Source organism: Orbicella faveolata, unplaced genomic scaffold (assembly GCF_042242905.1).
Source record: "Orbicella faveolata isolate gen_17 unplaced genomic scaffold, um_ofav_v1 contig_13, whole genome shotgun sequence".
Lineage (NCBI taxonomy): Eukaryota > Metazoa > Cnidaria > Anthozoa > Scleractinia > Merulinidae > Orbicella > Orbicella faveolata.
The window spans coordinates 4,942,501-4,962,463 of NW_028301540.1; the positions used below are offsets into that span (position 1 = coordinate 4,942,501).

Below are 19,963 nucleotides of genomic sequence, written 5' to 3' on the forward strand. Positions count from 1 at the left end.
AAAATTCTGTTAACTGTAACGGGAAAAAAATAACCGTTAGCCGTAAAAAAGCTAAAATTTTAATCGTTAATCGTAAAAGCCACCACCCCATTGAGACCCTCAGACATAGAAAAGGAGGTTTACTTAACTAAATAAATACTCGGTACGGCAAAGAGAAGAAAAAGTGAGCAAGAGAAAGATTCTTTGATTGCACAGTCCAAGCCTTAAAGTGCACAGTACAAAGACGAGTGGGCGGTTGAGGTTTTCAGAACTTAACAGCAGCGCGCGAGCAAAAATTCCCTTTACTTGACCCGGTAAACATGTTCAAAGATTATGACCTTCACCGCTTGCAAAGTCTTGAAGAGGGGTTGAAAGATCTGGACAGTCTTTCTCTAAACCATTGGCTCACAAAATTCGTCCAAGAAGTTGCGAATAAGAACGGTGGTCGTTAACCGCCTCTTTCCTTCAGGAACGTTTTTGAATTGTACTGAAAACGTAAACGTTAACAGCAAACAATAAGAAGTAATAAAGGTTTGTTTATGTTCTGTATTTTTCTAATTATTTTCCAAACACACGTGTTTGGATATCAAAACACGCTGTTCTTCACGCCGCGATGTCAAAGTGCATGCAGTGACCTAAATGCGGGCATACAATTGGTCTATCACCTTACGAATTATGAATGAGTTTGAGAGGCGCAAATGTCATTTTTTAAAACTTACTTAAATGCCGCCATCCATTATTATCCTTCGCTAACAAACAGGTGTTTCTCGCACGACTGCTAATTAAAAAAGGTTTACATCGGACTAGTCTGGCATCTTCCATCTAAATTATATTTGAACTTGGCTAGCTAACAAAACAAAAATTCAATACAAAATACGATAAAGAATTGGAATAGGGGCTAATCAAAGGAACTACATCCAATCGATTTGTTTCGGGACGTAGCTTAGAAAATATGTATAACACGCCAGGGGGGATTTGAAAATAAAACAGCGCTATGGCAGTATTGATTTGTTGTCAGTGAAACGACATTGGAATGTAGGAATGCTTTTGATGTATTTCATACCAAGAAAAGATGATTCATCATCTCTTGTGATCCATTCTGCCACCAAAGCTTTAAGCATTGCGAGTCTCGTCGTTCATACTCACTACTTGAAGAAAGTATCATCGCGATCAGGTTCCTAGGAAAAGGTAGGAATATTGAACAATAAGCAAAGTAATTGTTTTTAAGTCAAGAGTTTATTTGGACGATGTCCCTGACCGGAGGGTCATTCACTCGACCTGATTTCTTAGCTTCGACAAGGCCAATCTTTACTTTACTGAGAAAGAAAATCAAAGGAGTGAGAAATATTACATCGGTTTCATCTATAATTTATACCCAGTGTTAAGTTAATCAGTCATACTTTGGAAGCGTCTTATACTGAACAGTATGCCTTCGTTGCGCTGTTTTTGGCGGTAAAGTGAACATAAAAGAAAGCACTTGTTTTAAATCAACGAAGATCATCGTTATATTGTGCATTAAAAGTGGTATTACAGGCTAGCTTTTATCCTAGAATGGCCCTAAGAATTTAAATATATTCTTCAGCAATGGAAATTAGTTTTTATTTCTTTTTTAGAGAATGGAAGTTAATTTTTAAAAATTATGTTAACCGCAACTTAAAAAAAAATAACTGTTAGTCGTAAAAAAGCTAAAATTTTAACGGTTAACCGAAAAATCCACAACCCCATTGAGACCCTCAGACAACGGAGGTTTGCTTTCCTTAATATCGAGCGTCTGCTATAACATCAAATATAAATATTTTGTCACAGCTATGGAGACAAAGTGCTGAAATAAGATGTAACGTTCGACATTGGAACGATTTGATGTGAAATACCGTAGCAATATGTGTCGGCTTAAATCGAACTAGCCACAATCGACATTCCATGTACAGTCAAATCTCGCCTTGCGGACACCCCGCTATTACAGACACTCGCTATTACAGACAAAATCCAGATCTCCAGCGAAACCTATAGAGGTTTGACTGGAAATGACTCTCGCTGTTACAGACTCTCGCTATTACGGAATTACGGACACTTTTGGTGCAACCAAAAGAAACATTTTATTGTTTTGACTCTCGATAAAGCGGACACCATGAAGTTCTCATATAACATAACGTAAACTTGCAGTCTGTTGCTCGCTGTTTCTCTGAAACACACCAAAAAGACTTCTGGAATATATATTTTTGCATCAATTAGTTCGGTAGCTGTACAACTTTGCTTTTTCACTTCATCTTGCGTCTTTTCCTTCCAGACTCTTTAGGAGAGATCTAGCCCTCATCTTCCAATCTCAACGACTTCTAAGTACTTTCACCATTGTTGATAAGCTTGTCATAGACTATGTTATTTCACGTATGTTAAAGGCACTTTTTTTCTCACACCCCGCTATTACGGACTCTCGCTAACACGGATACTAAACGAAGTCCTGAGCGTGTCCGCGACAACGAAAGTTGACTGTACGTCTCAAAGAAAATTATTAATCTGGCTGCACATACTCCCATTGAATATTTACTATATTTTTGAGGAAACAAAATAACTCATCTGCCACAAGGTTTACCAGCTGGGACATTTATGTTCATGTGATTATTCATTATTTGATTCGCTTATACTTTTCTCCACATTTCAGTGGTTAAGGTTTTTCCGGGCAATAAGTGTAACTTATTTAACCATAGTTTTAACCATAGTCACAAATTTTGTCGTTCTTGTGGTGTTAAACTCTGCCCACGTCTGCCTAGAGAACAAAGAAGATTGACCGAAATGAATATTTATAGCTAAACACAAGCGCAAAAAAACGGAAGCAAACATCTTTTCAAGAAAACTGTTTGACGATTCCTGCTAGCATAGTCTCCTTTCTCTGTTTTTCTTTAGACGTGACGTTACATAAAGCATGCATTAGCTTTGTTTAGGGTCCGGACGCACTGGGCTGACAAAATTTGTTCGGCCCTTCCAAAAATCTCGAGAAAATTTGTTTCTGCCAAATTTTCAATTTGTCAAGCGTGGGCGCACTAAGACACAGCAAAATGTTTGTTAACCACAAGTGTCAATTACATGGCAATAAACACCTTGGATCAAGATGGCTACTTTCAATTTGATCAGTCGTGATGTAACTTGTACATGTACTCGGCTGACTCAGGTGGTTTGCATACGGATGTGTGTACGGATACGGTCGGCTTACATAAAAGAAAAAGAAAAAAATGAAGCCTTGGATCCCCATTTATACTCCTGGGGGGAGAGAGGCACTGTGAGAGTTAAGTGTCTGGCCCAAGAACACAACACGGTGTCCCCGGCCAGGGCTCGAACCCGGACCGCTCGCTCCGGGGACGAGCGCACTAACCATGAGGCCACCCTGCCTCCCACACGGTTTACATAGGTATGTACAAATTGAATAGTACTTGGCCCTGGAGATGCTGCTGGAACGTAAACTTGGGAACCGTAATAGTTGTATTCTGAGTAAGGATCGTTATGCAGCATACCGAGGTACGAATCCTCCATCTTCACCTTTTGATTGCCGCGCAAATATGAAATAATTTTTTGCGGGCTTCGGACTGAAGTATTCCGACTAAAAACATAGGCAGCCCATACGTTGTTTGTGATCTACATACATGACAATATCGCATTACGTATTGAGCCATTTAAGAGAATGTATGAGAAATCGAATTGAATGGTTCGAAAATCGTCAGTTCTAAATTCAACTTGCAGTAAAGGATTTAAATAAAAGTAGCTTACCTTACCCTGCGCTTGTGTTATTTTGATGTCTCTGAGGTGGCTGAGTCGTCCTAATGCCATTTAGACGATTTAAACTTTCCAAGGTTTGCTTTCCACTTACCCATTTACGCTTACTTCCCATATCGTTCACAATGGAAACCGGCCGACATTTATTCCATCAAGACCTGGTGTTAATAAACGTTAATGGTATCTCTTTTTGATCAAAATCAAAGACGGTCTTTGTTGGTAATCAGAAATATACCAAAGGCTTTTCAACGATGGCCGTGTGCCACAGTCCACCCAGGACTTAAACTGGCTGAAAAACACTACTGAATGTTCAGAATTCTTTTTTGTAAGCAAACGAAATAAAATTTGTACGGCCAGCTGGGACATTTATAATGTTCACGCTTCATGTGACTATTCATTTTTAGTATCACCCAACTAGTGGACTAATGCAAATCCTGCATGTTGATTGGCTACGCTACTAGGGGACTATTAGTAATAGTCATCGAGTAGCGAAATCGGCGCCATCGAGCGTGACGCTTTCTTTCGTTTTATTCCCAAATAAATATTTCTTCAACTTGCATTTGCTAACTTTATTATTGCCTTTTCTGTCCGACTAGTTGGGTGATACTAAAACAATTAGACCCTTCGCCCTCAAGGGCCACGGGCTATTGACCCGTAGCCCTTCCGGGCTACGGGTCTAATTGTTAAGTATTAGCCCTACATTTTATACGTTGGACACTAATCGTGATATTTCAGTGGTTAGGGTTTAGTTCGTGCATCAACTTTAATTCATAAACAACGTTCTCTAAAATTTTACGGTGTGTACACCTTGCCAGGTTTAACGATGAAGGTTTTGTCTGACTAGAGCGCAAAGGGGATTGACTGTAATGAGTCTAAAGCATTCTTGCTCTACTTTGTCTACCAAGCTAAATAAGACGATTGAAATTAGATTCTCGTTTCTCTATTAAAGTTGTTGTTTTAATTTTCATGCAAATTTCTCTTGAAGATGTCTATCTTGGCAAAGCTTTGTTTCCTGGTGTTGTTAACTGGCATTGTTCTGGGTAATAAATCACCTGAGGACTTTGTGGAAGATAAGATTTTTTTGTTCAAATAAATACATATTAGCGTTGCTCCCGAGCGCACCGAAGGCGCGCGCTAGCGGAGCATCCACAGCTATAGAAATTAGTAAGCCCATCAAGCCGAGAAAATTTGGTTATGACGTCATGTCTGTCCATACGTCCGTACGCCCGTACGCACGGATTAGGCCTGGGGACGAGTTTGCCTTTGTCCTTGATTTGGAGTCCTTCTTACGCAAAGGGTCAGGAAAAAACATTTTCGGTTCGTTTAGAGTAAAATAAAGTTGAGAGGTTTTTTTTCACACGTTGAAAACTGATCTGGACATTTCATTTCAACTTAAACGAATCGATTGCATGAAAAGGCGGCAAAATCGTTGCATGTTGTTCACATTTTAAGTTGAATGAAAGACGTGAAGAAAGCGTGCTGGAGGACATAGATCTTCGTGAATATTTCTCGCTTTATTTGCTTATCTACAACATGGCAACTTATGCCAAGTGATTTACGATAACCTCTTAACGGGAAGATCCGAGATAATTGCCGACCTGAACATGTACAAGTCAAAAACAGCGAGGGTTGAAGCACTGTTTACAGTTTACCGTTCCTGTGGCTGACGAAGGCCGGAAAATTAATTGAGCTGAAATAAAAGTGAGCTCAGAGCCGGTCAAGTTCACTGAAGAGATGGATAAAAGACTGTTAAAAGCTACATCGAAAGGAAGGAAGAGATCGATCTTCGCTGATAATTCATATAATGTATATGTGATTTGTCAGTAGTGTGCGTATAACTAAACTGTTGTGTTTGTCTCCCATATTACTGGGCTAGTTTGAAAGCCGCAGAATTTAGACCAAATACCTGCGAAATCCCCGTGACGTAGCTCCTCGAAGGTGATTTCTAAGTATTGCAGTTCTCCATGTAACTTAAAACTAAGCATAACAGTAATTAGCAATTCAACACTTAAATTTATTATTATTAAATAAATTTAAAAAAATTCAACACTTGAATCTCAACCAAATCTATCAAATAAACCAAGAGACACGCTGTCTAACTGCATTCACAGGAAACCACAATTTTCAGAAGCGGATTGGTTGTATGTGTACGTGTGAAGAAGGACCATTCTGTTCCTCTGGCCTCCCCCCTACGGGCGATCCCTGCCCCGAAATGGCAGACGTTTGTTGTCAAATGGTGAGTTGAATATTTAGGTTCCCAGATCTCTTGCGGAGGACGCCGTAGCGATATGGAAACGAGAATACTGAATATTAATATTAGAAATTAATGAATACTCTCCGTGTCACAATATAATGAAGGAGTGAAACTTAATTAATTTTTCTGATTCTCTTCTTTTATTTTGTCTCTGCAGTGAGAAGCCGTCTCAAATGATTTGCAGTTTTCTTTGTTAGTACTATGAAAGAGGAAATTGGATGACTTGAATTAAACCTGTGAAAACTGCTGTCTAAGGCTAGTTGCTTCTCTGTCTCGTCCGATTGCTCTGCCTTTTTTACGACATTTTGTTCTCCTTGAAGGCGCCTACATACCGAAGTACCGCAGTTAGGAAAGTAATATCATGGGTGACAAATTACTCCTTAATTTTATAATTATAAAATTGCGATGGCAACGTTTCCCATGTCTCAATGTCAAGATGACGTACAGGATTTTAAAAGATGATCTTATAGGTTAAACTTTGCACATTTTCGCTTGAATTTCACCTTAGCCATTTTGTTTGGTCGTTTTATAAACTTTTAGCGATGACATGAATGGCATTGAGCGGATTTTTGAGCGTTTTACACGCGCGTCGTTACTAGCCGGTTCGTTCATGACGATACAATGAACAAGTTACGAAACTACGACTGTAAGCGTAATTTGTCGCCCATAATATTAAAAGGTAACCAAATGGTATACTCGTGAAATTAGAAAATCATTTCAGACTTGCGTTTTGTCAATTCTAATAATTTTGACAAAACGCGCGTGAAATTATTTCCTAATTTCACTCGTCACCTATGCTAATTTCCTGAAATATCGAGCAACCCTGCGGAACAAGCGATACAATTTTACCGAGGGTAGTCAATCGCCAAAGCGGCACGGACCCTTCAAAAGCATAGCGACCTCAAACACAAATTGACTTGTTTTGCGAAGAAACAATGGAAATCTCACTGGCACATGCAGTGCACAACAATCTTAATCCAAATGATATGATATTTGTTACAAAGTGACCCGTGTGTTTTGATGCAAGTATAAACTCTTTTCAACAAGAATTCCCTTTTCCGTTCTCTGCTACCCAATATTGAAAGCAATTTCACTTTATTGGGTTGGATCAGCTGAAATATGGAACACATTTTAGCTACTTCAAAGTTGCGTCCCCTCGTTACCCTAAATTTCCGACTACCCGAAAGTACCGATACGAAAAGGATGCTACATCGGAACTTTAAGATTCCTTGGGGGACACAAAAATACGAGACATTAGTTAAAGTTAAAGATCTAAATGACACTGCAGCCGTCTTTAATTTCCACGTGTGCAACCCTAAAGAATATTTTGATAAGCATAAACATTAGAGAATTCTCCTGCAGGACACCCTAAGACGAAAATTGACGAGCATTCCCGCCCATTTCACAAGGTAACCCTCGATTTTTCCCCCTTTTTAATGCAACTTCTCAGCGACTAATTTTTTTCGGTTTGGTTTCCTCGTACTCCTACATCAGAATCGCTACAATGCACGTTTTTTACGGAGATAAGTAAAATGTAGTACGTACAGCAGAACTAAACGTAGTCCTTGTTTGACAAGGAAAAATTGGGTATAGGCTGTTTTCGGGGTATCACTTGCTTCACTTCGCTTGGTTTTTCTCTCGCTAAGACAGCAAGTTCGTCACGTAGCTAAAGCAGCCTTAGGATGCTCAGGGTAAAATATTGTTTAGCTATCGGTAGATAGCACTCTGTTATAATGTTATCATTGATTGTGATGGCCACTGGCCACTATGCTACGCTCTCTCGTGGTGTACTTTGAAATATTCCATTTATCACTTCAATTACATACAAATGTTGGAACAACAATCAGCAATGTTTCACAACTGCCACTTGTTTCATTTTTAAAACCAGTAAAAGTTGCCTTTACCTTGGTTTCAGGAAGTTCTTCTAGTTCCTGTATGGAGAAAAACATATCCAAGGACTTTAAGCCATTGTTTAGCGTCTAATCCATGCAAGATGTTTTTCAACCTCTATATAAACTGTTCAAAATCTAGATAAAACTTTTTTCGTAAGCGCCGGTCAAAGGCGCCGCGAGTTGTCGAAGCTAATGTTCATGCCCTACATTTTTCACGCTTGTGTTAAAATTAGAAGTTCATTCATGGCGTAAAACGGACCAAAAGTGCCATGGAAATGTCAAGAGAGACGCCATCTAGGGTTGCAAACAGAGATTGCAATAAAGGTAGAAACATTAGTCAATTCTTTGTTCTTTACCTCTCCATTAGGATTGTTTGCACTGACCGGAGGTCCAAAGGTAGTATCAGTAACAGAAACGATTAACAGTAAAAAGAAGACAAAACTGAGGTGGTCCATGTTCAACCTAGAATGCAATAATAACACATAACATTTATTACCAATGACAAGAAGTTTAACAGACCTCCTGAAAGTTGCATCAACAACGATTTTGGTTAATGTTTGAAACAAACTGATGGTTGTTAAAGAGATAGTTGGAAGACAGAAGATACCAAAAAAATGACTTACTGTTTTCCACGCTGTACACTTGACTATTTCAGCAAAACCTGCTAAACCTCTAGGTGGAATCGCTCTGAACAGGTTGCTTTATATCGTAAAACCCCGTTGTACCCACGAAAGTAAATTTTTTTCCTATTTTGTTGCCTTTGTTTGCTTTGTCTTTGTTTGTATTAAATCAAAATATTTCTAGCCGCGTTCTGTTCAGTTTCTGCATTTATTAGTTTATTTGTGTGCACCTTTTCCGTGCAGATTAAATGTAGATTAGTTTTTTCACGTCATGTTATGTAATCGCTTATTATTAATTACGTAACGTCATTTAGTGTTATTCTTTATGTTCAAAATTATGAATTGTGAATGAGTTTGAGAGGCACAAATGCCATTTTTTAAAACTTACCAAAATGCCGCCATTCATTATTATCCTTCGCTAACAAACAAGTGTTTCTCGCACGACTGCTAATTAAAAAAGGTTTACATCGGACTAGTCTGGCATCTTCCATCTAAATTATATTTGAACTTGGCTAGCTAACAAAACAAAAATTCAATACAAAATACAAAATACGATAAAGAATTGGAATAGGGGCTAATCAGAGGAACTATATCCAATCGATTTGTTTCGGGACGTAGCTTAGAAAATATGTATAACACGCCAGGGGGGATTTGAAAATAAAACAGCGCTATGGCAGGAGTACCCAACGACACTTTAACTGGAAATTTAATATGTGACTTCTCAAGCACTGATTCTGTGTTCCCACGTCAATTACCATTAATAAGCAGCTTTCCTGGGAAAAAAATATCCGCTCTTCACTGCTAGCAAGATCGACTTTATTTCATAAAACTCCCAGCCAGACATAATGAAAATTTTGAATACCGAGCTAGAAAAATGGCAATTAGCCAAGTAGCCAGCCAGCAGTAAAGGGTAACATTGCAAATGCCAGCAAGGCAATTATAGGCGAAAAAATGTTCTGGCCAGCGTTTTGACTTAGATTAAAAACAAACGCATTGTTTAGGACCTTTATTCAACAGCCTATTGTCTGTTGACTATTATTAGAGATAAATTAGCAATATGTGGTTATTTTTGCCGCTATAAGCAAAATCTACACTTTGATATGTTATCACTTAAAAACAATACAACTTACCATTTATGTCTTAAGCGGATCGGACAAGGTGTCTCCCAGCACGTTGTTTTCCGATACTTCAGATGTCTTCCAGGTTCAGCATACGTGTGACAGTTTGGCACTTTGCGTTCTGACATCTAAAACGATTCACACTTATGTTTAAAATAAGATCCCTCTAATCCTTTTAGACATTCAGATCAAACTTGCTTTCACCAAAGAAATGCCTGTTGCAAAATTACTTTTATATAACGCTGTAAGGGAAATGAACAAAAAATAATATTGAAGTCCTTTACTACTACATATCGGTTTACTTCTACATTGCTAGCCCAATAATGATTGTAATTTCAACAACAGCAACACACTTTATATGTTTACCCCGATTTAGTAGTTTACAATTATTTCTAATGATTTTTTTGAAAAATAAAGGGTTATGCCAGCTCCTTAAAACAACCAAAGGGAGCTGGTTTAGTGCTGATTAGTAACACCATGTTTACCTCAAAAGTATTGAAAAACGTGTTTTTCATTTTCTTTGGACAACTGTCTTCTCTGAGCTTCCCACTCTGGAATTGCGAGATAAAAGTGTATAAACCACATTAGAATCTTTATCATAAAATGAGTAAAAAAAATCTCGATAATTCATACCTTGAATGTTGGTGATCCATCTCAGTCCATGTCACTGATCCATGCCTTACCCAAGACTGCAAAGCACTGTCAAAACAACTTTCACAAAATTAATTTAACTTGAAAGCTAAACAACCAAAGACACACATTCTTAGAGGTAGTTTACCGTAAAAATTTCATAAATACCCATTGACGGGATGTTTAAAGCCGTTCACCGTAAAAGTTTCACACAGTTAAGGGCAAAGTTTCACAGCAAAGACCCCAGCATTGTTAGAATGTTATAGGCCGTTCACCGTAAAAGTTTCACACAGGTAAGTGCAAAGTTTCGCAGCAAAGACCCCCGCATTGTTGGGATGTTACAGGCCGTTCACCGTAAAAGTTTCACACAGTTAAGTGCAAAGTTTCGTAGCAAAGACCCCGGCATTGTTGGGATGTTACAGGCCGTTCACCGTAAAAGTTTCACACAGTTAAGTGCAAAGTTTCGCAGCAAAGACCCCGGCATTGTTGGGATGTTACAGGCCGTTCACCGTAAAAGTTTTACAGGCCGTTCACCGTAAAAGTTTCACACAGTTAAGTGCAAAGTTTCGCAGCAAAGACCCCAGCATTGTTGGGATGTTACAGGCCGTTCACCGTAAAAGTTTCACACAGTTAAGTGCAAAGTTTCGCAGCAAAGACCCCGGCATTGTTGGGATGTTACAGGCCGTTCACCGTAAAAGTTTCACACAGTTAAGTGCAAAGTTTCGCAGCAAAGACCCCGGCATTGTTGGGATGTTATAGGCCGTTCACCGTAAAAGTTTCACACAGTTAAGTGCAAACATTCGCAGCAAAGACCCCGGCATTGTTGGGATGTTATAGGCCGTTCACCGTAAAAGTTTCACACAGTTAAGTGCAAACATTCGCAGCAAAGACCCCGGCATTGTTGGGATGTTATAGGCCGTTCACCGTAAAAGTTTCACACAGTTAAGTGCAAAGTTTCGCAGCAAAGACCCCGGCATTGTTGGGATGTTACAGGCCGTTCACCGTAAAAGTTTCACACAGTTAAGTGCAAACATTCGCAGCAAAGACCCCGGCATTGTTGGGATGTTACAGGCCGTTCACCGTAAAAGTTTCACACAGTTAAGTGCAAACATTCGCAGCAAAGACCCCGGCATTGTTGGGATGTTACAGGCCGTTCACCGTAAAAGTTTCACACAGTTAAGTGCAAACATTCGCAGCAAAGACCCCGGCATTGTTGGGATGTTATAGGCCGTTCACCGTAAAAGTTTCACACAGTTAAGTGCAAACATTCGCAGCAAAGACCCCGGCATTGTTGGGATGTTATAGGCCGTTCACCGTAAAAGTTTCGCACAGTTAAGTGCAAAGTTTCGCAGCAAAGACCCCGGCATTGTTGGGATGTTACAGGCCGTTCACCGTAAAAGTTTCGCACAGTTAAGTGCAAAGTTTCGCAGCAAAGACCCCGGCATTGTTGGAATGTTATAGGCCGTTCACCGTAAAAGTTTCACACAGTTAAGTGCAAACATTCGCAGCAAAGACCCCGGCATTGTTGGGATGTTATAGGCCGTTCACCGTAAAAGTTTCGCACAGTTAAGTGCAAAGTTTCGCAGCAAAGACCCCGGCATTGTTGGGATGTTATAGGCCGTTCACCGTAAAAGTTTCACACAGTTAAGTGCAAACATTCGCAGCAAAGACCCCGGCATTGTTGGGATGTTATAGGTCGTTCACCGTAAAAGTTTCACACAGTTAAGTGCAAAGTTTCGCAGCAAAGACCCCGGCATTGTTGGAATGTTAAAGGCCGTTCACAGTAAAAGTATTGCTATTAATAGCATCATTACTCGTTAACTCGTTAACAAAATGTATCAATCAGATCAGTGTAATGTCATAAATATACACTGGACGATCAGCATAAAAGATTCACAAACTTAATCTCGTGATTTCATCAACAAATTTGCTCATCTTTTCTTGGGTACAAGTCCATGACATCGGGTAACGTTTGCAGCATCTTTAGCTGTGCTTCTTATAGTTCACGCAGTTAATTTTACACCTGAAAAATGATATGTTTTAGAAAATGTAACATACTGCACAATCCCTCTTATACCGGCGTCCTCCCCCCGTCCACACACACACACACACACATGCATCCAAATACCCACACAGCCACGGACACATAATAATATACAAAACTGGTGATACTATCGGGCCCCTCAATGTAAGATCTAGATCAAGAACTATGTTCACAAAAATAGCTCATTCATGAGAGAATTCAATGAAATGTCTTTGATTTTAACTGATGTTACATTGTTGAAAATTACATTCCCTGGGGCAGGTCAAAGAAGCAAGGATTTAACTGTTTAAGAAAAATAATTGTGGAATAATTTTTTACCGCTCATTTCGTCATCGAACTATAACCCCAGAAGCGTGAATTCAGTGAATGGTGTGAACTGGTGCCACGCCTCTCCCCTATTTTTTCGTGTGCCATGTTTCGCGCTTTGCATTAGCTACATGAACTGAACCGCGCGATAATTGTTCCACCACAAAATCACTGTCTGTGCCATCATAAAAAGAAGGACAATAAGGCGAAATGTCTCTATTTCCGGTAACAACGCAGGCATACAAAATAACTTGTTCTCTAACAGAAACTGAATGTGCGAAAAACACGCGCGTTAACAAATGGGAACGCATAAGAAATTAAATTACACATTATTGTCCTGGCGCTATCGACACCGAAAGAACGGAATCTGGAATGACATGATTGCCTTCTGGTCTTTTCTGACCTTTGACATGGCAAGCCTTTGTATTCCCTTTTAAATCCTAAAGTACAGTACAATTAGCATTGAAATAGATCAATCAGGTGTGTTGGTCAACAGCTCTTTCAGGGCAAATATTCGGCGATACTAAAAGGCAGCAATAGGTAATCAGCCTTCAGTTATATAAAGAACACGATCGGACTTCAGTAAAGAAACCGATGGAAACAATACTTTCTTACACCGGGAAAAAATAATCATTTCAATATCTCGTCAGTTTGTCCAAGACGCGGCAAATGTGTTTCAATAGCTCATGTTTTAACGTTCGACGAGTTAAAAAGCGGTCATGATCGACTGCAGCACCGGGATCGGATGTTACTGTTCATTAAAATTACAGAATTGAAATTACACTTGGAAGTAGGATCACTGTGGATGAATGCACTGACAGTTTCGAAAACCCTTCCAAGTTCTGAGACATATTGGGCCTTTTCTTGCTTTCACTGTCTTCACTGAAGCGGCACTTTCCGTTGGGTTTGAAATACAATACAGTGGCGAATACAGTTTGAAAACCTGCGCCGGCTTTTCCCGCACACATTGCTTAAACATTATCACTGAATATTAAATATATAGCCTGATTCAGCTAGTTCAACTCCAAAGTAGTTCTTACCTGAACCTTTGAATTTATCAGTGGAGTCCTCAGAGTTCTCTGGCTGCCAAACCCTCAAACAACTGGTCGGCAAAATCTGATCGCGTTTGAAACCGACCGTTGGACACAAAATTATACGGGAACAATGTTTTAGTTACAAAATATTACGAGGTTACCCGAGTCTCACCGGGCCTCAGGCAAAAATGTGAAAAGACTGCACGAACCAACAAACGTCATCACCAGATACCAGTTGTCTCAAGGTAGAACATGAAAGCAGAACAGACGATGATTTTCCGCGACCGGATCAACGGTGGTGAAACATGCAACTGAACGTGGGAAAAAGGAGCGTCAAGGGAAAAGAAACCGATCTAATTTCACACTATAAATGACAGCAGAACAGACTTCTATTGTTTGCTGGTAAATAAAACTTTAATAAACAACTAACATTATATTGTAAGCATGTTTTCAAACAAAAGGTCAAGCAGTCAGAGAGTGTCAAGTGACACACTTCAGTCAGTGATCGCATCCGGAATGTAATTTCCAGCCAGAACTGATTAGTAAAACCACAATGTAAGTTATTTCAACACCAAAAAAAGTTTTCCAGCTAGCTAGCTCTCGATAAGCTAAATTCTCAGCAAGATTCTGTTTCATGCTAAAATTCCCAGCCAGCTCAACTTTAGTCTGCAGAGCGGATATTTTGCGGAGCGGATCCGACGGGTACTCCTGCTATGGCAGTATTGATTTGTTGTCAGTGAAACGACATTGGAATGTAGGAATGCTTTTGATGTATTTCATACCAAGAAAAGATGATTCATCATCTCTTGTGATCCATTCTGCCACCAAAGCTTTAAAGCATTGCGAATCTCGTCGTTCATACTCACTACTTGAAGAAAGTATCATCGCGGTGAGGTTCCAAGGAAAAGGTAGGAATATTGAACAATTAATAAGCAAAGTAATTGTTTTTAAGTCAAGAGTTTATTTGGACGATGTCCCTGACCGGAGGGTCATTCACTCGACCTGCTTTCTTAGTTTCGACAAGGCCAATTTTTACTTTACTGAGAAAAAAAATTAAAAGAGTGAGAAATATTACATCGGTTTCATCTATAATTTATACCCAGTGTTAAGTTAATCAGTCATACTTTGGAAGCGTCTTATACTGAACAGTATGCCTTCGTTGCGCTGTTTTTGGCGGTAAAGTGGACATAAAAGAAAGCACTTGTTTTAAATCAACGAAGATCATCGTTATATTGTGCATTAAAAGTGGTATTACGGGTTAGCTTTTATCCTAGAATGGCCCTAAGAATTTAAATATGTTCTTCAGCAATGGAAATTAGTTTTTATTTCTTTTTTAGAGAACGGAAGTTAATTTTTAAAAATTATGTTAACCGCAACTTAAAAAAACTAACTGTTAGTCGTAAAAAAGCTAAAATTTTAACGGTTAACCGAAAAATCCACAAACCCATTGAGACCCTCAGACATAGAAACGGAGGTTTGGTTTCCTTAATATCGAGCATCTGCTATAACATCAAATATAAATATTTTGTCACAGCTATGGAGACAACGTGCTGAAATAAGATGTAACGTTCGACATTGGAACGGTTTGATGTGAAATACCGTAGCAATATGTGTCGGCTTAAATCGAACTGGCCACAATCAACATTCCATGTACAGTCAAATCTTGCCTTGCGGACACCCCGCTATTACGGACACTCGCTATTACAGACAAAATCCAGATCTCCAGCGAAAGCCGGCTATAAAGGTTTGACTGGAAATGACTCTCGCTGTTACGGACTCTCGCTATTACGGAATTACGGACACTTTTGGTGCAACCAAAAGAAACATTTTATTGTTTTGACTCTCGATAAAGCGGACACCATGAAGTTCTCATATAACATAACGTAAAATTGCAGTCTGTTGCTCGCTGTTTCTCTGAAACACACCAAAAAGACTTCTGGAATATATATTTTTGCATCAATTAGTTCGGTAGCTGGACAACTTTGCTTTTTCACTTCATCTTGCGTCTTTTCCTTCAATTCCAGACTCTTTAGGAGAGATCAAGCCCTCATCTTCCAATCTCAACGAATTCTTAGTACTTTCACCATTGTTGATAAGCTTGTCATAGACTATGTTATTTCACGTATGTTAAAGGCACTTTTTTTCCTTACACCCCGCTATTACGGACTCTCGCTAACACGGATACTAAACGAACTCCTGAGCGTGTCCGCGATAACGAAAGTTGACTGTACGTCTCAAAGAAAATTATTAATCTGGCTGCACATACTCGCATTGAATATTTACTATATTTTTGAGGAAACAAAATAACTCATCTACCACAAGGTCTACCAGCTGGGATATTTATGTTCATGTGATTATTCATTATTATTTTATTCGCTTATACTTTTCTCCATATTTCAGTGGTTAAGGTTTTTCCGGGCAATAAGTGTAATTTATTTAACCATAGTTTCACAAATTTTGTCGTTCTTGTGGTGTTAAACTCTGCCCACGTCTGACTAGAGAACAAAGAAGATTGACCGAAATGAATATTTATAGCTAAACACAAATGCAAAAAAACGGAAGCAAACACCTTTTCAAGAAAACTGTTTGACGATTCCTGCTAGCATAGTCTCCTTTCTCTGTTTTTCTTTAGACGTGACGTTACATAAAGCATCCATTAGCGTTGTTTAGGGTCCAGACGCACTGGGCTGACAAAATTTGTTCGGGCCTTCCGATAATCCCGACAAAATTTGTTTCTGCCAAATTTTCTATTTGTCAAGCGTGGGCGCACTAAGACACAGCAAAATGTTTGTTGACCACAAGTGTCAATTACATGGCAATAAACACCTTGGCTCAAGATGGTTGCTTTCAATTTGATCAGTCGTGATGTAGCTTGTACATGTACTCGGCTGACTCGGGTGGTTTGCATATGGATGTGTATGGATGTGTGTACGGATATGCTCGGCTCACCTAAAAAAAAAAAAAAAGGAAAAAAATGAAGCCTTGGATCCTACTGGATCATAGTTGCCGGAGCTTATCCCCGGTTTCTGTAGCATGAAGCGGCAAGGAGTACTTCTACTCCCCCTGGACGGGATGCTAGTCCATCGCAGGTCATTCCCCCGCAATTAGGTTAGGTTTCCCCAACAATTTGCCTGTACCCCATTTATACTCCTGGGGGGAGAGAGGCACTGTGAGAGTTAAGTGTCTTGCCCAAGAACACAACACGGTGTCCCCGGCCAGGGCTCGAACCCGGACCGCTCGCTCCGGGGACGAGCGCACTAATCATGAGGCCACCGCGCCTCCCACACGGTTTACATAGGCATGTACAAATTGAATAGTACTTGGCCCTGGAGATGCTGCTGGAACGTAAACTTGGGAACCGTAACAGTTGTATTCTGAGTAAGGATCGTTATGCAGCATACCGAGGTACGAATCCTCCATCTTCACCTTTTGATTGCCGCGCAAATATGAAATAATTTTTTGCGGGCTTCGGACTGAAATATTCCGACTAAAAACATAGGCAGCCCAGACGTTGTTTGTGATCTACATACATGACAATATCGCATTGAGCCATACGTATTGAGCCATTTAAGAGAATGTATGAGAAATCGAATTGAATGGTTCGAAAATCGTCAGTTCTAAATTCAACTTGCAGTAAAGGATTTAAATAAGAGTAGCTTACCTTACCCTGCGCTTGTGTTATTTTGATGTCTCTGAGGTGGCTGAGTCGTCCTAATGCCATTTAGACGATTTAAACTTTCCAAGGTTTGCTTTCCACTTACCCATTTACGCTTACTTCCCATATCGTTCACAATGGAAACTGGCCGACATTTATTCCATCAAGACCTGGTGTTAATAAACGTTAATGGTATCTCTTTTTGATCAAAATCAAAGACGGCCTTTGTTGGTAATCAGAAATATACCAAAGGCTTTTCAACGATGGCCGTGTGCCACAGTCCACCCAGGACTTAAACTGGCTGAAAAACACTACTGAATGTTCAGAATTCTTTTTTGCAAGCAAACGAAATAAAATTCGTACGGCCAGCTGGGACATTTATAATGTTCACGCTTCATGTGACGGTTCCATTGTATTAGCCCTACATTTTATACGTTGGACACTAATCGTGATATTTCCGTGGTTAGGGTTTAGTTCGTGCATTAACTTCAATTCATAAACAACGTTCTCTAAAATTTTACGGTGTGTATACCTTGCCAGGTTTAACGATGAAAGTTTTGTCTGACTAGAGCGCAAAGGGGATTGACTGAATGAGTCTAAAGCATTCTTGCTCTACTTTGTCTACCAAGCTAAATAAGACGATTGAAATTAGATTCTCGTTTCTCTATTAAAGTTGTTGTTTTAATTTTCATACAAATTTCTCTTGAAGATGTCTATCTTGGCAAAGCTTTGTTTCCTGGTGTTGTTAACTGGCATTGTTCTGGGTAATAAATCACCTGAGGACTTTGCGGAAGGTAAGATTTTTTTGTTCTAATAAATACATAGTAGCGTTGCGCACCGAAGGCGCGCGCTAGCGGAGCATCCATAGCTATAGAAATTAGTAAGCCCATCAAGCCGAGAAAATTTCGTTATGACGTCATGTCTGTCCGTACGCCCGTACGCACGGATTACGCCTGGGGACGAGTTTGCCTTTGTCCTTGATTTGGAGTCCTTCTTATGCAAAAGGTCAGGAAAAAACATTTTCGGTTCGTTTAGAGTTAACTAAAGTTACTTGAGAGGTTTTTTTCTCACGTTGAAAAACTGATCTGGACATTTCATTTCAACTCAAACGAATCGATTGTATGAAAAGGCGGCAAAATCGTTGCACGTTGTTCACATTTTAAGTTGAATGAAAGACGTGAAGAAAGCGTGCTGGAGGACATAGATCTTCGTGAATATTTCTCGCTTTATTTGCTTATCTACAACATGGCAACTTATGCCAAGTGATTTAGAATAACTTCTTAACGAAAAGATCCGAGATAATTGCCGACCTGAACATGTACAAGTCAAAAACAGCGAGGGTTGAAGCACTGTTTACAGTTTACCGTTCCTGTGGCTGACGAAGGCCGGAAAATTAATTGAGCTGAAATAAAAGTGAGCTCAGAGCCGGTCAAGTTCACTGAAGAGATGGATAAAAGACTGTTAAAAGCTACATCGAAAGGAAGAAAGAGATCGATCTTCGCTGATAATTCATATAATGTATATGTGATTTGTCAGTAGTGTGCTTATAACGAAACTGCTGTGTTTGTCTCCCATATTATTGGGCTAGTTTGAAAGCCGCAGAATTTAGACCAAATACCTGCGAAATCCCCGTGACGTAGCTCCTTGAAGGTGATTTCTAAGAATTGCAGTTCTCCATGTAACTTAAAACTAAGCATAACAGTAATTAGCAATTCAACACTTGACTCTCAACTAGATCTATCAAATAAACCACGAGACACGCTGTCTAACTGCATTATTATTATTATTATTATTATTATTATTAAATAAATTTAAAAAAATTCAACACTTGAATCTCAACCAAATCTATCAAATAAACCAAGAGACACGCTGTCTAACTGCATTCACAGGAAACCACAATTTTCAGAAGCGGATTGGTTGTATGTTTACGTGTGAAGAAGGACCATTCTGTTCCTCTGGCCTCCCCCCTACGGGCGATCCCTGCCCCGAAATGGCAGACGTTTGTTGTCAAATGGTGAGTTGAATATTTAGGTTCCCAGATCTCTTGCGGAGGACGCCGTAGCGATATGGAAACGAGAATACTGAATATTAATATTAGAAATTAATGAATACTCTCCGTGTCACAATATAATGAAGGAGTGAAACTTAATTAATTTTTCTGATTCTCTTCTTTTATTTTGTCTCTGCAGTGAGAAGCCGCCTCAAATGATTTGCAGTTTTCTTTGTTAGTACTATGAAAGAGGAAATGGGATGACTTGAATTAAACCTGTGAAAACTGCTGTCTAAGGCTAGTTGCTTCTCTGTCTCGTCCGATCGCTCTGCCTCTTTTACGACATTTTGTTCTCCTTGAAGGCGCCTACATACCGAAGTACCAAAGTTAGGAAAGTAATATCATGGGTGACAAATTACTCCTTAATTTTGGCGCGAAATTTTAGCGCTAATTTATAATTTCACGTGTATAATTATAAAATTGCCATGGCAACGTTTCCCATGTCTCAGGGTCATGATGACGTACAGGATTTTAAAAGATGATCTTATAGGTTAAACTTTGCACATTTTCGCTTGAATTTCACCTTAGCCATTTTGTTTGGTCGTTTTATAAACTTTTAGCGATGACATGAATGGCATTGAGCGGATTTTTGAGCGTTTTACACGGGCGTCGTTAC

At 39.4% G+C, this 19,963-nt stretch overlaps 1 protein-coding gene and 2 long non-coding RNA genes across 3 annotated transcripts in view; 2 read left to right on the forward strand and 1 right to left on the reverse strand.

The window, feature by feature from the left end:
* The window catches only part of LOC149114716 (uncharacterized), a 7,773-nt gene extending 1,528 nt beyond the window's left edge, over positions 1–6,245 (forward strand). Inside the window, exons 2-4 of the mRNA XM_089283817.1 lie at positions 4,730–4,812; positions 5,854–5,980; positions 6,156–6,245. Of these exons, the coding sequence (XP_089139943.1) occupies positions 4,730–4,812; positions 5,854–5,980; positions 6,156–6,158 (213 nt within the window). The 3' untranslated portion in view covers positions 6,159–6,245. The remainder of the gene's footprint in view (positions 1–4,729; positions 4,813–5,853; positions 5,981–6,155) is intronic.
* A 3,042-nt stretch (positions 6,246–9,287) lies between these two features.
* LOC149114717 (uncharacterized) lies at positions 9,288–14,354 on the reverse strand. Its single transcript, XR_016205879.1, has 4 exons — positions 13,649–14,354; positions 10,262–12,281; positions 10,114–10,179; positions 9,288–9,756 (listed from the first exon to the last, which is right to left on the reverse strand). It is a non-coding gene; the product is annotated as an uncharacterized LOC149114717 (long non-coding RNA).
* Positions 14,355–14,413: 59 nt separating this feature from the next.
* On the forward strand, positions 14,414–19,576 carry LOC110047948 (uncharacterized). The gene is made up of 4 exons (XR_016205880.1): positions 14,414–14,550; positions 18,007–18,091; positions 19,187–19,311; positions 19,487–19,576. It is a non-coding gene; the product is annotated as an uncharacterized LOC110047948 (long non-coding RNA).
* Positions 19,577–19,963: the final 387 nt, after the last annotated feature.